General features: G+C 45.3%; 1 protein-coding gene across 1 annotated transcript in view; it reads right to left on the bottom strand.

Annotated features, from left to right (window-relative positions):
• Positions 1–11,590, bottom strand: part of LOC119173702 (uncharacterized) — an 82,268-nt gene extending 70,678 nt beyond the window's left edge. Inside the window, 1 exon segment of the mRNA XM_075876829.1 lies at positions 11,214–11,590. Coding sequence (XP_075732944.1) covers positions 11,214–11,590 — 377 coding nt within the window.
• Positions 11,591–20,545: the final 8,955 nt, after the last annotated feature.

Here is a 20,545-nt window from a genome sequence, read left to right as displayed (position 1 = left end):
CAGGAAGCAGAGTAAGACGAAGGCTTCCTGTGCGCCGTTAGCGCATCAGACTTGAGCAAACGGCAGCGAGATGACGCAGAGATTCGTCCAATCATTGATCATTTAGAGGGCCAGGGCGCTATCATACCACGTCATTTATCCTGCTCGTTGACGTCGTTCTGCCTGCGAGAGCGTGTGCTGTACAAAAACAACGCTCGTTCGAACAACCGTGCTTACCTCCTGGTGGTTCCTCGAGACATGCGAGACGACGTCCTCTTCGCTTCCCATGACGAACCCACATCCGGTCATCTGGGCTACTCAAGGACAATTGCCAGAGTGAGCGAGAGGTACTATTGGCCAGGACTTTCAGCAAGCGTCAAGAAGTACGTCAAGAGCTGTCGGGAATGTCAGCGCCGAAAGCAACCATCTGTTAAGCCAGATGGTTTGCTTCAGCCTATCGGAGCACCCTGCACGCCGTTCGGACATGTCCGAACGAAATGTCCATGCCGTGCGCGCCCTGCACGGCATGGACATTTTTGGGTCATTTCCCCTGTCTGCGGACCGCAATAAATGGGTGATCGTCGCGACCGACTATTAGACACGCTACGCTGAGACGCAGGCGATCCCACGAGGCACGGCTTCTGAGGTAGCACAATTTTACATGCGCCACATCGTGTTACGATACGGTGCTCCTTCCAGTGTAATAACGGACAGAGGGACGGCATTCACGGCGCAGCTTACGGACGAAGTTTTCAAACTGAGCAACACCAGACAACGAAGGACAACTGCGTACCACCCGCAAACCAACGGACTTACCGAGCGACTGAATAAGAACCTCGCATACATGATCTCAATGTACATCGACGTACAGCACAAAACATATGACCGGATCTTACCTTACGTCACCTCCGCGTAAATTACTGCCGTGCAAGAGACCACGCGATTCACGCCATTTCGGCTTCTTCATAGTCGCGAAGTGCAGACCATGCTAGACTCTATGCTACCGTGTCAAGACGAAGACGAGTTGGCAACTGACGCCGAAGAATTCGCAGAGCGTGCTGAGGAAGCCCGGCAGCTCGCACGACTGCACATCGGCCAGCAACAGCAGGCAGATGCATGACGCTATAACACCCACCACAGAGAAGTGTTTTACTACCCCGGAGATAAAGTTTAGGTGTCGTCGCCGTGGCCTTAGTGAAAAGTTACTGAGCCGGTACTTTGGACCATATAAAGTGTTACGCCGCGTCAGTGACGTGAACTACGAAGTGGTTCCGCACTCAAAACCTCATGCATAGAGCAGGACCCTATTGCGGCCGGACGTCGTTCATGTGCTGCGCATGAAACGATTTATTACGCGTTGCTCGTAACTTTACCGTTCAACGTTCTTTGAGCTTTTTGTTTCTTTTTGTGAACTTGCTTTCTCGTTTATTGACGTTTCTTATATTGGCACGCTCATCACTTTCTACTTTCACTTATTTCTTTTTCACGTGCCTATGTAGTAGCATGGCGGTGCTGCTATGTACTTTTCTTTCCTCTTTTTGGGATTTTTTTTTCTTTTCGGAAGGGGGGATAATGCCACCAGCACGTAGTGGGTCGACAGCAAGAGCGGCTCTCACTCTGGAGGAAAAAGAAGATCGCGCGCTTCTTCTCTAAACGGGAGCCAGCCATGACTGACGCATCGTCCTAGAGATAGCTACCCGGTGGTTTAATAAATCCCCCAGTACTTCTGACTCATCGTGACAATATCTATCTGTATACTGATGTGTTAATTTTTCTTTACAAGGATAGGAGACGTAGTAGTCTCACCTTACCGATGTCCTGGTAGGGAGCGAACTCGGGCTTTCCTTCCACTACGGGCCCCCTGGGGACCGCAACGACCCAGCATCAGGTGATTGATGCGCACAAGACGGTCGCAAGCAGCCACGCGGAACCCAGTGAAATGGACGCGGACGTACTGCAGAACGGAGATTTCCAAGGTGGTTGCAGCCCCTGCCAATACTACGTAGGCACTGGAATACGGCTTTATTTGCAGCCAGACGAGCATGATATATAATATGCACATTTCAATTAGCCTCTTTTTTTCTTTTTTCGCTCATTCCCACGTCGTGGTGGCAAAGGTTCGCTAAACTCACGGTCCAGCAGGCGCGCATCAGCCACACATGTGGTGCACCGCCAACGTGAACATGGGGACATTAGCTTACACTGAACATTAGCTTACAAACATTAGCTTACACTAACAGCAGAAAGTGAGAACTAAGAGAGCAGCAATGCTTTGATCCAGCTTCTAAGTTTTTGATAGTAATTCTAAGCTTTTGCTAGAGATGTGCATGCTGGTCACGTGACTGGTCACATGTCTAGGCAGTCACACCTCTATATAGTTGTTACATTATTTTGGGGGAACATGTTACGTGAATATAGTCGCGTGATTCTGGCGCGAACATGTCGCACTCAGAGTTCTTGCCTGGTTAGAATGTCAGCACGTCAATTAACTAGTTACGTGGTTCGTTATAGCTTTGGGGAGGAGCATGTATTTCGGCTATATTCTTCGTTTTGGTGGGACCATGTCACGTGAGTAGTTAAGGCGTGGTTACGGCGGGAACATGTCATATGACTAGTGGTTACGGTATGTCACAAGATTTTATCAACAGGACGGTAGCTACGTGACTTTTGGGCCCATGACTAGTTTTTACGTGGTCATATAGGTGGTCTCCAAGCTGAGCAAGGAAAGTACTGCTCGCCGGGCGGTTTCTACGCAACTCGAGGTGAAGTCATAGCTATGTGCAGTTTCTTATCGAGGCGACACCTGGATTTGCCAAGCCTCAATAGCTCAGTTCTTAAAACGGAGACAAAGATACGTAAGTAGTACACTCGCTTGTCCTGTCTACGCCTATTTTTCATTTTCCCATATTATTTTACGCACTTCTCATCATAATACTGTATGTTCGCATTTCTATAACATCCCAAACCTAACATGCAATACCAGCTCCAGCAATTCAAGCATTCAACCTTACGCGGAAGAATGGTGACCGAGTCACAATATGATGAATTTCTGGACATATCTGGAGTTTCAGGCGACGCCCTTCCTGAGGCTGAAGCCAGAGGATCTATGTACAACGCCCTCGAGGACGTGAAAGGACCATGCCCACGAATTGACATGAAATCTTAGTTGAGATCGCTCACGCAACATAGTGCAATGTTCACTGGTGTAAACCCGATGTCTATACAGGCATCCGAGGCGAACAAATCCTGAAATAACTTTTACAGCAGCATCTCTGTGCTGGGGGTATACGGTGCGTTGTCGTCATCAAGAAGGGGCATGCACTCTCTTCACCGTCTTTTCTATCTTCGCCCTCTTTTTCTTTGCTGCCAGAACATGTGCGACAGTTTGGTCATGCGTGCTGCAATAAATCCATTCACGAGAGAACGAGTTTAAGAAAAAAAATAAAGTGGAAGAAGTACAGAGAGAAATCTCTGGTGAAGGGACAACGCGGCAGTTCCCATGCTCCATGGGAATCGATGTAACGTGAAGCAGCCAGCAAGAAGCAAATCATGACGTACATAGCATGTACGCCATGATGTGCTTGTTAGGGCCCGTCATTTGCGTTTGTGATACAATCACGTCGCGCAGTACCGATTTTTGTGTATATATTAGGTTAGCGAACTGGCCGTGAGCGCACCATAAGCGTGCCGTGTATTACAAGTCGTACATGGCACGCATATCTTGCTTTTCATCTTGCCGCTTCTCACTTATGTTTTTCATAGTCACGTCAGCCAGTACCACTGTGCCGTATAACGAGCTAGAGAAACGGCTGCGAGAACATGATGAGCGTGACATGTAATACACGTCGTATATCACGTGCATGTGATGGTTTGAATCTTAGCACCTGTCATGCATAGCTGTCCAAGTCGCGTCGAGCGAAGCTTTTCGTAACTTTCACAGATGGTGGCGCCGCCATGCGGCAGCCGCCATAGCTGCCGTTTGGTGGATGGCCACGCATGCAGCCCATGCGAGCGTTCAGTCGGCCTCACTTTGGTGGTTCGCTGGCGCTTTACATTTAGTCGCTGGCAATTTTTACTACGTTTATTCTGAATTCGGTAGTGAACTACCGAAATCGGAAAGGTGCTGCGAGTAGTGGTAGTGATGATTTACTATTTATTGTTTACTCAATGTTAGCTACAGGTAGAAGAATCACGAAATGTGTTGGGTGCCACCGTGCACACAGCGTACAGTAAAGGGCGAGGTTTCCTGTTTGGCGCGAGCAATAACCCTGCAAGAGAGGTAGAGAGAAAATTATTTGTACTCGCGGCGTTTCTGTAGAAGCATAAGCGTGCGCAGGGGGCTTCTTCAAGTGGGTGCCAAAGCTCGTCGAAGTGCCCCACATCTTTATTATCTCATTTTATGTGGAATACATTTTGAGGTTACTGTCTGCACCTATTCATGCGCACGCGTGTGAGTAGAAGTGTACAATCACTCCTCAACAAATGTTTTTTTACTGTTGGATTTTAAGGTTATTTTGCACTCATCGCACATTTTCATTTGCTTATCACCGGATCTCGCTGTCGTGGTGTTCCGCAACAGTTTAATGATGAGATTAGGACTGCAGGTGGCTCGTTCATGCCGTCAGGCATTAGTGAGGCGAGGGGTTGAGGTAGAGTTCAGGAACGGAGTTCCAGTTTGAGACAACCAGCACTCTCCATCGAATGTGAGAAAACTTTTAGACGCCCTGATAAGGCAACCATTTAATGTGCCTAACAGCAAGAACACAGCAGCCAGCGGTTAAAGCAGAAGCAGCACGAGCCTCCGCCACAACAAACGTCTTCATCGTCGTTCCTCCAGCACTGCCCGTATTGATAATCACTATCTATCTATCTATCTATCTATCTATCTATCTATCTATCTATCTATCTATCTATCTATCTATCTGTCTGTCTATCTATCTATCTATCTATCTATTTATCAATCTATCTATCTATCCATCCGCCTACCACTTCGTGCTCTTCTGATAGAATGTACAGCAAAACCAGTGTTCTTTCACGGCTGCAGTATGACAAAGATTCAGGACATATCACGAAAATAATGATGTCCTCGTCATGAGTGGCCTGATTTACGTGTCATGATCTTGGTGTTCTTGCGACCATTTTGTTCACTAGACAAATGCGAAGCTTTATATGGCATGATTGGAGTGCATGAGGCACATAATACGTGGGAGGTCCCAACGCGCAAATAACGAGAAGCCTGACATATACAAGATGATTTAAATTTCATGTTTCGAGGCACCCGCGGCCATTTCATTAGATATGTACCGTAATTGGTACGAGCGACATTTCTGCATGAATTACCTATATGACAGTTTCTAATACGAAAATAGTGATATGCATGTCATGTATACCATGACATTCACGTTACTCTCATGGTTGACTTACGCCCATTTCTCTTGCTAGAGGTGTACCGAATTGCACATTGGCTGACATGACTCTACGAGGAACAGTGACAAGTGGTTATATGAAAATCGTTGCAATCCTGTCAAACAAGCATGACTTGCATGCTACGCCAAAGGTGCACTCGTGGCCACTTCGCTTGACTCATATACACTGAACACGATATTGCGCGATATGGCAGTGTGACGAAGACAAATGACCAGTGGTACGTGAAAATTATGGCATGCAATAAGCGTACAGCATAGTTTACATGGAATGCTCATGGAGGGTTCGCGACCAGTTCGCTTGCTCGATAAGCACCAACATTTTCATTGCATGAGTCAATTGTTAGGCTAACAAATATGCTACATGCTAACATAAAAATAATGATATGCATGCCATGCAGGGCGTGGCTTACATACCACGCTGATGGTGCAATTAGAGCTGGTTTGCTACCTCACATGCGATTTTTTTCTTCTTCCAGCGATATACATTAGCTGTACAACATTCTACAGGCGTGCTTGGATGAGATTGAAATATTGCTCAGTGGTATGAAATGTTTCTGAATGCTAACAAATGTGCCTTTCTTGCTTTTCCATTGACTTTTCCTGTGAATAGTTCACTTACGCATGGACCGGCCTGTAAGCGGGCCTGCAGTCGGGTGATGAACAAAGTTTATTGTCGTTGAAACGAAGTATATATAGGCAAGAATGGTGACGTAACAGGTCACGTGATTTTGACGAAATGGCCGGCGACGTCGGAGTGACTCAGCCATGCTACACCTCCCTTTTCATAGGGAAGCGAATAATTACACTGGTCTTTCTGGTTGTGGGTAGCGGCAGGGCTCCCGGCGTGGCCTTGTGCTTCTCCGTAGCTCAAAGAGCCGGCTGCGCGTCGTCTAGTAGTTCGGACTCGTCACGAGGTCTCTCTTCGAGATGTGTAGGTGCGTCTCACAGATGCTCGCGTGTGCGTCTAATTTCTTGGCCCTTTTTCGTCTACACCACCACGAAGTGCGGCGTCTCAGCTGGCCTTAGTACGACAGCAGGTGTCCAGGTCTTTTCATGGGTATCGTATGTAGTCACCCTCTGGCCAGGTGATAGAGGTGGCAGGTGCCTACAGCGGCGATTGTAGCATTGCTGAGTCACTCTCTCATTGGCTGAAAGTCGTAGGTGCACTTTTGCTTGGGCGGTTGCCTTGTGGCCGAAAAATGCTGTTAGCGCGACCCGGCAAGCCTGCTCTGGTAGATCCATGGCAGTAGCTTTGCAACGTCCCTCCTTAAAATGACGCAACAATTAGCCACCGTGTCTAATTTCAAGTCATTGGTTGGCCTTCAATGTCCACCATCGCGCTCCAGTGGTCTGTGTTGACCGTGCTCACCGTTAATGTTTGCAGAAAAAAATTGCTGTCTTCTGCGCATAGTTTTCGTAGTTCTTTCTTCTTGCAAGGAACGGTTCGCGAAGGCTTTCTCAATTTGCATGCTCGGGCAAAGTGGTTAAATCCTCCGCACTTATTGCATGATTTACCGGTGGCGGGGCATCTTTGGCCGCGGTGTGCGTGATAGCCGCAGCTGCCGCAGGCATCCTCTTTCTTTGCGACTGCGTTAACTGTCGTGTCCTGCGCTGGCTCCATGGCTTCACTGATTTCATGATACTGCTGTTTTCCTTGCTCTTGCGTGCGACAGATATCAATAGTCTTCTTGAACGAAGGGTTTTCCGCAATAAGCTTCTGCTGCAGGTTCTTGTCACGAATACCCAGAATAATACGACTGAGCAGCATCCGGTCTTCCATTACCTCAAATTAACAGTTTGTGGCTAACATTCGTAGCTCCGTCAGCCACTCATTGAAAGGTTTTCCTTTCCTTTCGAAAAAAAATGAATAGTGGGCATGGTGTAAACCACCACCCACCATTATAGTGGATTAATGTAGTGAGTGAATGGTGGGAAACGCCCATCATGGCGAATGGTGGGGTATGGTGGGTGCTGCAGTGCCGGCAATGCTTGAGCGCGAAATGACGTCAGAATCACCGTAACGAGCTGCCACAAAAAATAAAAATTAATTCTATAAAAACGGTACGAAAAAACACCCGTCCCATAAAAAAAACGTGCCACTTAGGATCGAACGTGCAACCTGCGGATTTCCATTCGGAGACACTAACCACTGCACCATACCAACCTTTTTTTCTTTATTGCAGCATGTGACATTCAAACAACAGCAAACACACTCGGACTGAGCTTCTAGCTCAATTTCTTGGCTTCAAGGCAGATGAGCCATTTGCCACACATACTTAGAATGGTTTCAAATGACATAATTCACCCATAACGTTTAGCAGTTCATCATTGTAGCAAAGTTTTGCAAAAACTTCTCGTAACTTGCACATATGTTCAATAAAATGAATACGTACTGGCCACGCGTCTAAAACACAATGTCTGACTGCCATGCGGCTTAGCCATATGCTGTGTAAACCAAGGAGAAAGAACATATCATATTTTAGTAGGCCAAGTTCTATCGCTGAAGGTCGAATACCATGTGAAGTAAGAGGCAAATCTTTCTTAAGTGTTCTCTGTAGAACATACCAGAACAAAAATGCGTCCCAGCAATCGATAAAAACATGCTCTACCGACTCAGGCTTTCGGCACAATAAGCAGTTATATCCCCAAGGTAAAAAATTGCCTCTTTGTTGTAGCCACGTTTTAACCAGCAGCGTATTCGTGTGCAGCTTATAAAAGAACGTTTTAACTCCAGCTGGTACGGTCAACTTTTTAACTCTTTTCAAAACGTCTTCTCCTTGGCTTCCACTATACTTAGAACGATACAAAGGAACAGGAAAAACAGTTTCAATCAAGTCTTTCGACAAACGCTTCTGAGTGACAATAGATAAGTACTCTAAACTAAATCTAGCACTAAGATATCGAAAAGCTGCAACAACTTCTCGTAGAAAGGTGCTGACACCATAGCGGAATTCATCATTCGAGGTAACAATAAAGTTCGGCAATGCCGATGCTAGCCTGATTTGAAGGAATGTACGTAAAAACGGATCTTGTTGATCTCGTAGAAAGAGAAACCTTGATACAACCTGCCTCAAAAATAAATGTGGCAAGGCTAAACCACCTCTCTTCAGTCTTAAGAAGAGGTTGTTGCGGCTTGTCCGTTCGTACTGGGATTGCCACACGAAAACAGCGAGAAGCCTATGAATCCTTTGGATATTGGTCCTGGAACACGACAGTACTTGCAGCAAGTAAAGCAGCCGCAAAACTAAGAAGACGTTGCATATTTTCGCGCGAGCGAAGATGGACAGATCACGGCCTCCCCGTTTCTGTGTCAGAACAGATAGCCCTTTGGTTTTCTCGGCCCACAGATCATCGTTGTTCTTATACTGGTCAAGCGGAACACCGACGTATGTGTTAGGCTCGCTTGACCATTTGATCCGTTCATAAACCGCTTGGAACTCTTCCGAATTTCCATGCCACAGCCCAACACACTTGTCTATGTTTACAATGCTAATAGTATCATCACAATACCTTCGTACAATGCTCAAGGAGGTGGGTATGCTCTCCTGACTAGTACAAAATATTGCAACATCATCAGCATATGCCAATATCTTCACCTCACACGCTCCTAAATGAAAACGCTGTATATTTGAATTTTTTGTAATGGCCACACACAGAGGTTCCAGGTACAAAGCAAATAATAAAGGTGAAAGTTGGCATCCTTGCCGTACAGATGAACATACATTAATTCTACTAGTTAACTCACGGTTCACAATCAACTTGGTTGAACAATTGTCGTAAGCCATCTGAACACCCTTAAGTATCACAGAGCCAACGCCAACATGTTCTGACAATTTAACCAAAATCCTATGACAAACTAGATCAAAAGCCTTCGCTAGATCGATTTGCAGCATTGCAACTCTTCTGAAGTCAGCGTCACAGCACTCCAATATGCTTCGTGTTACATGTATGTTCGTGAACATTGATCTTTTTCTTATTCCACAGGTTTGATGTGGGCCAACCAGTGTACTTATGACTGTTTGTAATCGCATCGCCAGAACTTTCATTAGTATTTTGTAGTCAACATTCGTCAATGTTATCGGCCTATAACCAGACACATATTTCTGTTTTACGGGGTCTTTACTTTTCGGGATCAGAACAGTGTGTGCTTTCTTAAATGAAGGCGGTAGGCCACCCTTGTTAAAGGATTCGGCGAAAACCTTTTGTAAAACTCTGGCTATCTCTGCCTTGAAAGTCTTGTAGAATACTGCCGTTATCCCGTCTGGGCCAGGAGATTTCCCGTTATGCAATTGGTCTATAACTATTTCTACCTCTCCCGCAGTTATATCAACCGATAAATCTTCTGTATCTCGGTGATCTAGCGTTGGCAAAAGGCTTAGAAAATCTTTTTCAAAAGTGGCTTGTTTAGGTATACGATTGGAAAATAATTCGCGATAATATTCTGTAAATGCATTCTTTATATCTCCGGGTTTAGTCGTTAACTGTCCGTTATATTCAATTTCTGTGATGTCTTTAGCACGCGCATACTTTTTTCCGTAGTGAGAAATCGCTGATTAGGCATTTCATCTGCAAGTAACCTGTCTGCTCGGGCCCTCAAAACCGCACATTAGAATTTAGCGACGTCGATGGCCTCAAATTTGTTTTTAATATCTCTGATAACTTCGTCGTAAAATCCAGGGTTTTCTATTTCTGCCTTGCTGTATTCCACAAGCAACTTCTTTAAACTGTTCTTTTCCACACGTTCCTTACACCGTATTTCTGCAGCCCTTTCCACGGCGCACATTTTCACAGTAGAATTAAAGGATTCCCCATTTTCGTGCCAGTTACTAAATGCGAGGGTGTTTAGTTTGTGTATTTCTTTTTTGATACAATTGAAAAACTTATCATCATTAAGTAGTTTGGCATTTAACTTCCAGGGGTCCCATATATATGCACGTTTATGCGCTTCTTTTTAGTCTAAGGAAACATAACAAGTGAGCGATCGCTGAATGAGACTTAATATTGTTCAACACCATAACCATCACAAACGTTTGCCAGCTATAATACCACGTAAGCTCTGTCCAATCTTGCGTGACTAGATCCCTTTAGGCGGGTATATTGCCGCTTCAATCCACCATTAGCAAAGAAAGCTACATCCTGAAAGGAATACTTGTCAATACTCTCTTTTAGGTAATTAGCACTGTCATCTTTTCTACCTAAGCAACTAGATCAATCATCTGCACTGAACACACAGTTAAAATTGCCTAGAACAACAAGTAGCCTATTCGTTTTAAAATAATGACACAGTTCTTAAAAAAAAGCTAAGCGATCACGGTGGTCTGTTGGTGCGTACTAGCAAATTATTCTGAATTTCGCCTCTTCATAGGTGAAATTGCACAAAACAAACCTTCCATACAAAGATGTAACCACGGTTTCTTCTACAATGCCTAAGCATTTCTTAAGAAATATTGCACACCCTTCAGAAGTACCTATTGCATGGCTGACACACACGTTTATAACGCGTGCTGAAAGGAGCAACCATATGTTCGCTTCCACTCTCGCTTTCGACCTTTGTCTCTTGAACAGCAAATATGCCCAAGCCAGCAAATATGCCTTCAATGCCAGCAAATATGCCTTCAAACAGCAAATATGCCTTCAATGAGACGCCTAACCTGACACTGTTTACGCCTTGCAGACAATCCACGCACGTTAAGCGGGCCTACGCGAATCAGTGCAGTCAGACGGATCATTTTCAACAAGTGTGAAAAGACTTACACGGTTAGCTCAACACCACCAGTGCGCGTCTAGGCTCAAGGCCAGAACGCTCACTTTCTGCGCCGTTCGCCGCGCGCAGGCGACATGGACGCCGATCGAGACATTGCAGATGTATTGCCTTTTAGACCACCGGCCTTGGGCGACGGACGCTCGTGGCGTTGCTGCTTGCAGTCGGATGTCTTCTCTATTGGCAAGCTAGCGTTCGGTATCGGGCGCTTTGTCGGCGCAGGGCTATCCTTCGACAGGTCACATCCGCGGCGGTCTCCGCAATCCTGTTGCTCCACTGCGTTTTCGTCTTCAATCATCTCCTCATCGGTAACCTCAGGCTCTGTCAGTGAACTTTCAGAGCGCTCAGATTGTCCGCTTGGTCCGCGTTGCGGAGAACAGTCTTCCGCCATTGGTGCCGCAGTCACAGCCTCTTCGGCGTCCATATTGTTTTCGTGGCTGTCGTCTACAGTAGGAGACGCGCCACTAACGTTGGCATATGTTCTAGCACAGTCCTCCCTGACGTGCCCAAAAGCACGACACCCCGTGCAGCGTGGCGTCTGACAAATACGTCTGATATGCCCACGCCTTCGGCACCTCAGGCAAACTGGCGCTCGTCCAGGCACAACGACAAGTACAGAACTGTTGTAGAAATTGAACAGATGTGGTAGTTCCTTGACAGACACGCCTTCGTTGAGGACCATTCGTACAACTCGCGTTGTCGGTTCTGCGAACTCAAATCCAGGAACACGCCACTCGTCAAGACGAACGTCCTTCACTTCACCAAACTCACTCAGAGCATTTCGCAGAGCCTCTCCTGGGATGTGGAAAGGCACCTAGTGAATCTTCAGCGTAATTTCTTGCATACAAGGATCAATAATTGCACAATATCTACCTCTCACACGTAAGCCTCCTTTGCCAACCACAGCGTTCTTTGCCTGTCACGTGCGAAACTTGACAAGCCAGACATGGCTCATCTCGCACGCACCTATACCACTGACAGCCTTGAGCACGCCGGCTTCTTCAAGGGGTTCCCGGAAATCTTTGATTCAATAGGGCCTCTTTGAAGGGCCTCCGTGTAGAAAAACACAAAGTTCCATTCCTTCACCAGTCGGCAAAGTCGGCAGTAAAAAGCGGTAGCCCGGTGGAGGGCACAAAAAACCTTCATCCCGGCCAGCGTCGGCCGTCCGTTCACCTCGCAAGGAGCGAGCCATCCCGCGTCTGACTGCACCATACCAACATGAGGTTGGTTGTGTGTTAAATGGTTAGTTGGCATAAAAACTTAGGGTTCCACGTCAGTTATGTTTGTCGCGTACACGACATAGACGAGATCTGCACCTTCTACTAAACATTGCACATTTATTAAACACAAGCAAATGCTGCCTGTACCGATTGCCACTGTGTTAATGGCACCAGTGCTATCTTTTTCCAATTTACAACTGCAAGAGCAAAAAACAAGTGGACTGGGGAGCAGCAACAGTTCACCGGCGGGGTCTGCCAAGATTAATATCCGTTTCGCGCTCTTTCTAAATAGCGACCTCTGCTAACGCTATATGACGCTTCTAGGCTTATTCTATATATACGCCCGCTTAATTTATTTGATTGAGTATTGAGATGCTTTTCGCGCATTGTAGAGGGCGGTCGTGCCAGCGCAATGCTGTAGCTTTTTCGCTAAAGTAACAACTACATAACGGCTTGGCCAAAACGAATGCAGTGTGCCGGAATCATTACACTATCATATTGGTTCCCCAAGCATACGAATTGCCATGTCTGAGTTCTCGCACAAAAGCTATAGAAGTGCCGGCGAGTGCGACCGGCTGCTGTCGGTGAGAAGAGACGTACGTTCTCTGGCAGTGCTTGAATCGCGTCGCATCGATGTTTGTTGCTTCTTGAGCGGACACCATACACAATGAAAAATACTTCATTTAGTTTAATTGATGCCATGGCTGCGCTGTATTGTCATTCTTAATCGTCGAAATTGTGTATTCTGGAACCCGTAAGCACGGATAACACAATTGTCCGAGCTTTGTCTGTAGGCCTAACCTTTGGTGGAAATGATGGTGGTAGAACATGTGTACAGATCCCAGCTTGGTACACTATATAAATTGCCCACCATTATGAGCCCGCCCATCATCTGCTTACTGCTTCCCTGCATCATTGCAATGGTGGGCAGATCTTCTCAGCTTGGTACATCATGTGGCCGACCATAACAAGCAGCCCCCATCATCTGCTCAGTGCTTCCCAGCATTATCGCAATGGTGGGAAGAGTTTCTCAGCTTGATACACCATGTGGCCCACCATAATAAGCACCACCCACCATATGCTTAGGGCTTTCCAGCATTATCACAATGGTGGGCAGAGTGTCCTATTATTGCCCACTATCTAGCCTCTGCTTTCCACCATCATTTCCACTTTACCCAACATCTGTACACCATACCACCCAGTATGTCCCGACATATCCACCTTATTTTCCACTACGTCGCACCATATCCAACATAATTTCCACCATGCCCACTAATATTTCCACTACGCCCACCATGTTTTCCAGTATCCACCATGGCAATTTTTCCGATAGGATTCCCTTTGGTTTCTGGACCCAAATAGAAATTCATGATAGGTCATGTTCGTCTCTGGCGTGTAGAACTTTTCAAACTTGGCATTTAAGACGTCTACGTTATTTTTGCCCTCTTCAGCCTCAAACGTGAAGGTGCTGTATACCTTCGTTGCCTCTTCGCAAATAACCACTAGCAATGTGGCTGCTTGCACTTCTTTCACTTGTCTTGTCAACTGGGTAGGAGTGGAAAATAGCGTGAACTCACTCTTCCAAGTTTTCCATGCAAGCCAGGTGTTGCCCGATGTGTTCAGCGGCTTTGGCGGCGGCAAGATTGTTGACAGCAAAATCGCTGGCGGCGTGGTCGTTTCAGCTAGACACCGCTGCCACCATGTAAGCGGGCCTGCAGTCGGGTGATGAACAACGTTTATTGTCGTTGAAACGAAGTAGATATAAGCAAGAATGGTGACGTAACAGGTCACGTGATTTTAACAAAATGGCCGGTGACGTCAGAGTGACTCAGCCATGCTACACGGCCTTTGCTCCTCAGGAACAATAATAAAAGTCTCTAGGCATAATACATACAGCTAAGCTTAATTGGAGCTCTTACATTAAGTATATAGCAGCTAAAGGTTCACGTGCAGTTCGAATATTAAGACGAATCAGCAGCAGTCGGTTTGGAATGCGTAGGTAAACATTGTTAATGATCTATTGTATGTTATGCCAGTCCAACATTAGAGTTTGTGTGTGTATCGTTCTCTTGGGGAGCCACTTATAATTCACGCCTTCTTTTAACCTTAGAACGTGAGGCACCATGTTTATGTCTAGTCCTTCCAAAATTTGAAGAAAGCAATATACTTAATCCGAAATGTACCTGCCATCTTCTCAAATTAGGTTTTGAATGTTAACAGTTAAAACATAAATATTTTGCCTCCCCACGCAGACGCTCTCAATATATGTCCCTTAGTGAGCCGTGCAGATGTTTTCAATGTTAGTGGTCTAGGCTACATAGGCCTCAACTAATTTTGCGGAAAAGCTTTTGGAACCATTACAAGTACCACTTCATGATGTAATTTAGTCAAACGTATTTAAATTCTCAGCGGTAGTAGAACTAGAGGATATATATCCAACGAACGCTAAGCTATTACCCACCAGATATTTAAAAGGGTTGTTGGAAGAGCACCTCAAGGGCATGTGGATAAATCCAGTAGCAGCCACAGATGCTTCTGTAACTGACGTGAAGGCCGGAGTGCGAGCCTATTCAACCGATCTCAGTTGGTCCTTTTCTTCTCACTTGCCCGACAACACACCGACATTCCAAGCAGAATAAATTGCAATTATTTTTTTTAATTTTGTAAACGCCCGGCACACATTTCTTCAGTAGTGGTGCTAACAGATCCCTTGTCCGTGTGCGATGCTCTATCAGCATCTCACTCGTCGAGCGTTCTCGCAGAACTTTACTCGTATATGCCTAATAATGTGCGCAACGTTCGTCATGTTTGGGCACCAGGCCACCCTCGATTAGAAATAAATGAATCGGCGGACACCATAGCGGCAGCATCTATTGATGAGCCTGTCCTAAATATTCTAAAATCATCCCGCAATAACACGTTCGCATGATTCAAAAACCATTGTCTGCCCGAGGAATACACTAAATCCTGTGTACTAAGCGTCACAAATTTCCAGCACATTAGGTATCCATGGAATAGCTCATGGTGCAGCACAAGGCAATTAGAAAATACGTTACCGAAATTGCAGTTCAGACTACCATCACTGAATTTTTACTTACACAGGCCTGGACTCGTAATTTCCCCCCAATGTAACCGTTGTAAAGGAGCAGCAACGATCGAGACCTTCTTTACACAACGTAAAAGATATCAAAACTTAAGGCAAAGATTTCTTTCACATTACTTTTCATTTCTCTCTTTAATAAACTATATCAAATATTGAGTTGATATGTTTAATTAGCGTTGCTTCAAACACAATAAAATTGTCAAAGATATTGTTGTTTCTTTAGAGATTATTCATTTCTTGTATGATTCCCCCATCTTTTCGTCATCTTTTTTTTTCACTTTTTAGTACTTATTTATTTTTGTTTTCTAAATTTTACTGCCACGCACCTCGTGACCGATCTCCTGTGGTGGGTTGTGCCATTGTTCCGGAAATGATCATCACTATCATCATTGTTCGAGGCATAGCAGCTTTCGGGGAAGTTGCCGGCTGGACGTCTGATCCGGAGAACTCATTGACGTCATCGGGGCGCTGTTCTATTCCCGGAATTCAACTGGGTGAAGGGCCCTGGGACCAGGCGTTGTGCTCTTTGTGGTGTCGTAGTCTCGGTTCCGGTTTTGGAACCGGTTGGCTGGCCCCTAGAGGGCATTGTACATATGTATATAATAGTATGCTTCTGTACATAAAAACAGTTCCTGCTTGGCTACCAGCTGCTGCGTACTTCTTGACAGCCGGCGATCTAGTTGCCGTCGCTGACCGCTGGGCAACCAACAGACAAGGCCTGCAGTCAGGTTGGGCGACTGGCCCAGGGTTCAGGCAAGGCGCCACTGTTCCGGTCTGCCGTGGGCCGCTGTTTCGATTGCTGTTCCAGATGGCTGGAATGACCCCGGTGTGTCGCTGGAACTACCTCGTGGCTTCTGAGCTACCGAGCGACCACTACCGGAGTGCTGTGGGTGCTGTGGGTGCAGCAGACAGCCATGTCATGGCATGCGCCGGCTCACGCTGAGGAAATCAGCGCGCCATAGGTACGCTGTCCCGAATGATCGGCGACCAAGAAGCCATGAGCCGAACACAGCGAGGGGCGTCCAGTTTATACACCCACGTAGCACGTGACAGTTCATTTATTGCAGTTTATTAACATATGCGGCGTCGGGGCTTCGGTTTCGGAACCGGTTATCTGGCCCTAAAAAGGACGTTGTATAAATGTATATATTGCACGTTAAGCTCACAACTGGAAGAGCGCACGCTGCAATCGATGTGACGTGCAGTGTTGGATCACGTGATCTCACCTCGATCTGGGGAAGGAAAGTTGGCGATTGGATGTGTTCTTTTCAGCCACGACTTTGTGATGTTTTCACTTTTAAACAGAGTTGTCCTGCTCTCACTTCATGTGTGCGGATTTCAGGAGACTACACACTCCGGAAAGTCGCAGTAAGAGTTACCGGTGCGTGCCATAGTAACTGTCGCTGGTAGTGCCATTGTCACCTCTTTCATTCTTTGTTTTTGTGATTGTTATTTCTAGCCCATGGAATTGAAATGAGCACCGACCACGCATGTTCACATCAAAGCAGAGCGTTTAGGTTTCCGTGTGGGAGCCTCGCGCACAACGAAAAATGAATGAGCAGGGTCCTATTATGAGAGGCTTTGCGTATTTAAATTACGACGTACGTGCGTACATGTTGAGAAGTTGCTGTCACATCATTTAAAAATGTGCGGCGTTGTCTGAATTGTCAGACATTCCCAATAAAGCCAGGAAGTCAAGTTTTTTTTCTCTTAATTGTCATTAATTTTACTATATTCCTATTTCGGGCGAGTTGCTCCTGCGTATTTGGTCAGTGCATACGACGATACCTTCTTTCTTGCATCACACTAGCTTATACTTCTCTTGCCAGCCAAAATAACTTTTACCGCGGTCTGCGCTTGCCCCCTCCTCCGTGAGTGTACGTTCCCATGTGTATACCCGACCACACGAAGTTCCGTCCGCCAGTGGCGTAGCCAGGAGGTCGCACGTCAAGCCTGTACTCCCCGCCCCCTCACTCTCGAAATAATGTTTTCTCATGGATTATATATAGCACACAAAATAACGGCCGACCACATCAGCCGGCCCGGCCGGCCCCCAATTCTGGACAAGGTGGTGTCCCATCCGAACAAAAGAATTGTGCCTGCACCCCTCCCCATGGCCCCTGCCGTCCACAACTTCATCTCACAAGATCATGGGCCCACAGCCACTGCCAGTTTTTTTCAATGTTGTTTTCATCTGCAGACAAAAACACGGTAATCTTCGAAAACTGATTCATCTTCTAACTGCTGTGAAGTGTCGCACAGCCTATGAGTGAAATTGTAAAAAACTCTGGACACTGAAACTTGAAATTGCCGTTTAGATCCTAGTACGTGAAACCTAGCAGCATGCTCATTCAAGGGTGCGAAATAACACATCTGGCTTGTAAGCACGCAGTGTATTTGCCATCGTAATTAAGCCCAGTCGGGTTCGAATTTTCGTATCACGATTTACGGCTTTGAAGAGGCTGTGAAGCTGAGCCAATCATTTATAACTTCCACCCATGTGTGGATCGATGGCGATCGATTGTGCCCCGCGTGACAACAGCAGAAAATTTGTGCAATGAATATTAGGATCATGCCGCAGATTGAGGAAATTATTTATTTATTTATTTATTTACAATACTGCTAGCCCTTGCGGGCTGTAGCAGGGGTCGGAGGTGAACAGGTTAACAATACACAAACAATGTTAGGCAAAAAACAAGTCCAGCCGTCGTTGAAAATCCTGTGAGGATCTACATCCTGTAAATACCTCGGGAGGAAGCGAATTCCAGTCAACAATAGATCGCACCAGAAACGAAAACTTAAATAGATCCACCCGCGGTACATAAGCTTGGACAGAAAATGAGTGATTGGTACGAGCCGATACTCGTCCTGGGGGGCGCAGGTATACACTGGGATCCAGCTTGTAGTTTTTATGATACAGGTCATAAATAAATTTTAAGCGAGCTATTTTTCTACGTGTAGCTAACGATTGAAGGTCAGCCCTAGCAAGCAAAAGTGATACAGACTGTGTTCTCATGTAATTTGAATTAATAAACCTCGCGGCCAATCTTTGTACTGGTTCAAGTTTGTTAATTTCAGTTTTAGTTTGCGGATCCCAGATGATAGCTGCGTACTCCAGCGTTGGTCTAACAATAGTCTTATACGCCAACAATTTAACAGAGGGCGGTGCATTACGGAGTTTCCTTCTCAGAAAACCCAGCTTTCGCTTCGCCAGTCCTGTAATATTGTCAATATGCTTGTCCCACTTTAAACTGCTGGATATAGTAACACCTAAGTATTTAAGCTCACTAGAACTCTTAATTTCTCTATTGTTTATTGTGTATTTATAGTTAAGGGGGTTTTTTTTATTTGAAATTGTCATGCACACAGTTTAATCAAAATTAATTTTCATGTCCCATTTTTCAAACCAGTTGTCAATACATCGAAGAGTATCATTGAGGAGAATTTGATCAGAAACACTTTTCACATGACAAAACAAGAAACAATCATCTGCATATAACCTTAAATCAACAGAAGGAGGCACAACCGTTGCAATATCATTCACATAAATTAAAAAGAGTAGAGGTCCCAACACGGAGCCTTGTGGCACACCTGAGGATACGCGTAAAAGAGAAGAACGTGCGCCACTTATTTCAACAAACTGCAACCTATTGCGCAAGTACGCTTCAACCCATCTTACAATTGCGGGATCAATACCAAGTATTAACATTTTTTGAATAAGTTTCTGATGACATACTCTATCAAAGGCCTTAGAGAAATCAATTGCTATGACATCGACTTGTTCTTTTGAGTTTATCGCTGTAGCGAAAGCATGAACAGATTCAAAAAGCTGAGTGACGGTTGAAAGGCCTTTTCTAAAACCGTGTTGCTTATTATAAAACAGATTATTGTTTTCTATATATTGAAATATATATTTTGAAATTATATGTTCTATTACTTTGCATGCCGTGCATGTGATAGAAATTGGACGGTAATTACAAACATTAAGGCGGTCACCAGCTTTGAAAATGGGCACAACTCTTGCTAATAACCAATCAATCGGAACAGCGGCAGTACACAAAGATAAATTAAAAATTTTAACTAAGAAACTAGAAACCCAATCAGAGTAGCGCCTCAAAAATTCGTTGGGAATCATATCCGGACCAGGTGATTTTTTATGATCCAATTCAAGCAGTAAAGCCATTACGCCCTCTTTAGATACGGTAAGAAGATTGGAACTAGTATCATCGAACGTGCAGCCTTTTTTGAATGATCAATACTTGGAGAAAAAACGGTACTGAAGTAATGATTGAATGCTTCGGCAATCTGAATCGGTTCGCTATAGGAGGTCCCGTCTATAGAAAGCCCAGTTATTTCAGACTGCGAACTCGACAGGTACCGCCAAAATGTCTGGGGAGAGTTGGATATGTATTCAGACAATATATTAGTTAGAAAATTACTTTTAGATTGCTTGACTTCTCTTCGTACCTGAGCACTAATGTGAGCAATAACAGACGAGTTTCTTGGTATTTTCTGACGGGCGCGACATAGTCGTCGTTTTAGGTGAATGATGCTTCTGGTAATCCATGGGTTAGCTTTTGCAGTTCTCTTTTCTCTTTGGGGAACAAAACGTGACAAACAGTCGTTTACTACCTTCTTAAAGTATTTCCAGAGGTCATTTACTTCATCTGTAGGCGGGATAGCGTCAAAAGCCATTTCTAAGTAATCAAGAATTGAGGTATCATCTGCGGCCTGAAAATTGTACACCTTTACTCTGGTTATTTTTTCTAATTTTTTATTTGGTTTAAGAGTTGCTGCAACCACCTTATGATCCGAGATTCCATCCTCGATACTTATTTCATAATCAAACACTTCCTGTGACAAAAATAGTAAGTCCAACAATGTCTCGGTTTCTCCTTGAACTCGAGTGGGCTTGTCAACTACCTGAACCAAATCGTACTTGATCATGATGTCAAGCAGATTTTCTGCAAGAGGCCTGTTAAGCGGCCCAGCAACTCGTGCATTCCAGTCAACACCTGGTAAATTAAAATCGCCTGTGATTATTACTCTGCTTCGT

Source organism: Rhipicephalus microplus, chromosome X (genome assembly GCF_043290135.1).
Source record: "Rhipicephalus microplus isolate Deutch F79 chromosome X, USDA_Rmic, whole genome shotgun sequence".
Classification (NCBI taxonomy): Eukaryota; Metazoa; Arthropoda; class Arachnida; order Ixodida; family Ixodidae; genus Rhipicephalus; species Rhipicephalus microplus.
Note: the sequence above shows the minus strand (reverse complement) of the source record. Positions and strands in the feature narration are given on the sequence as shown.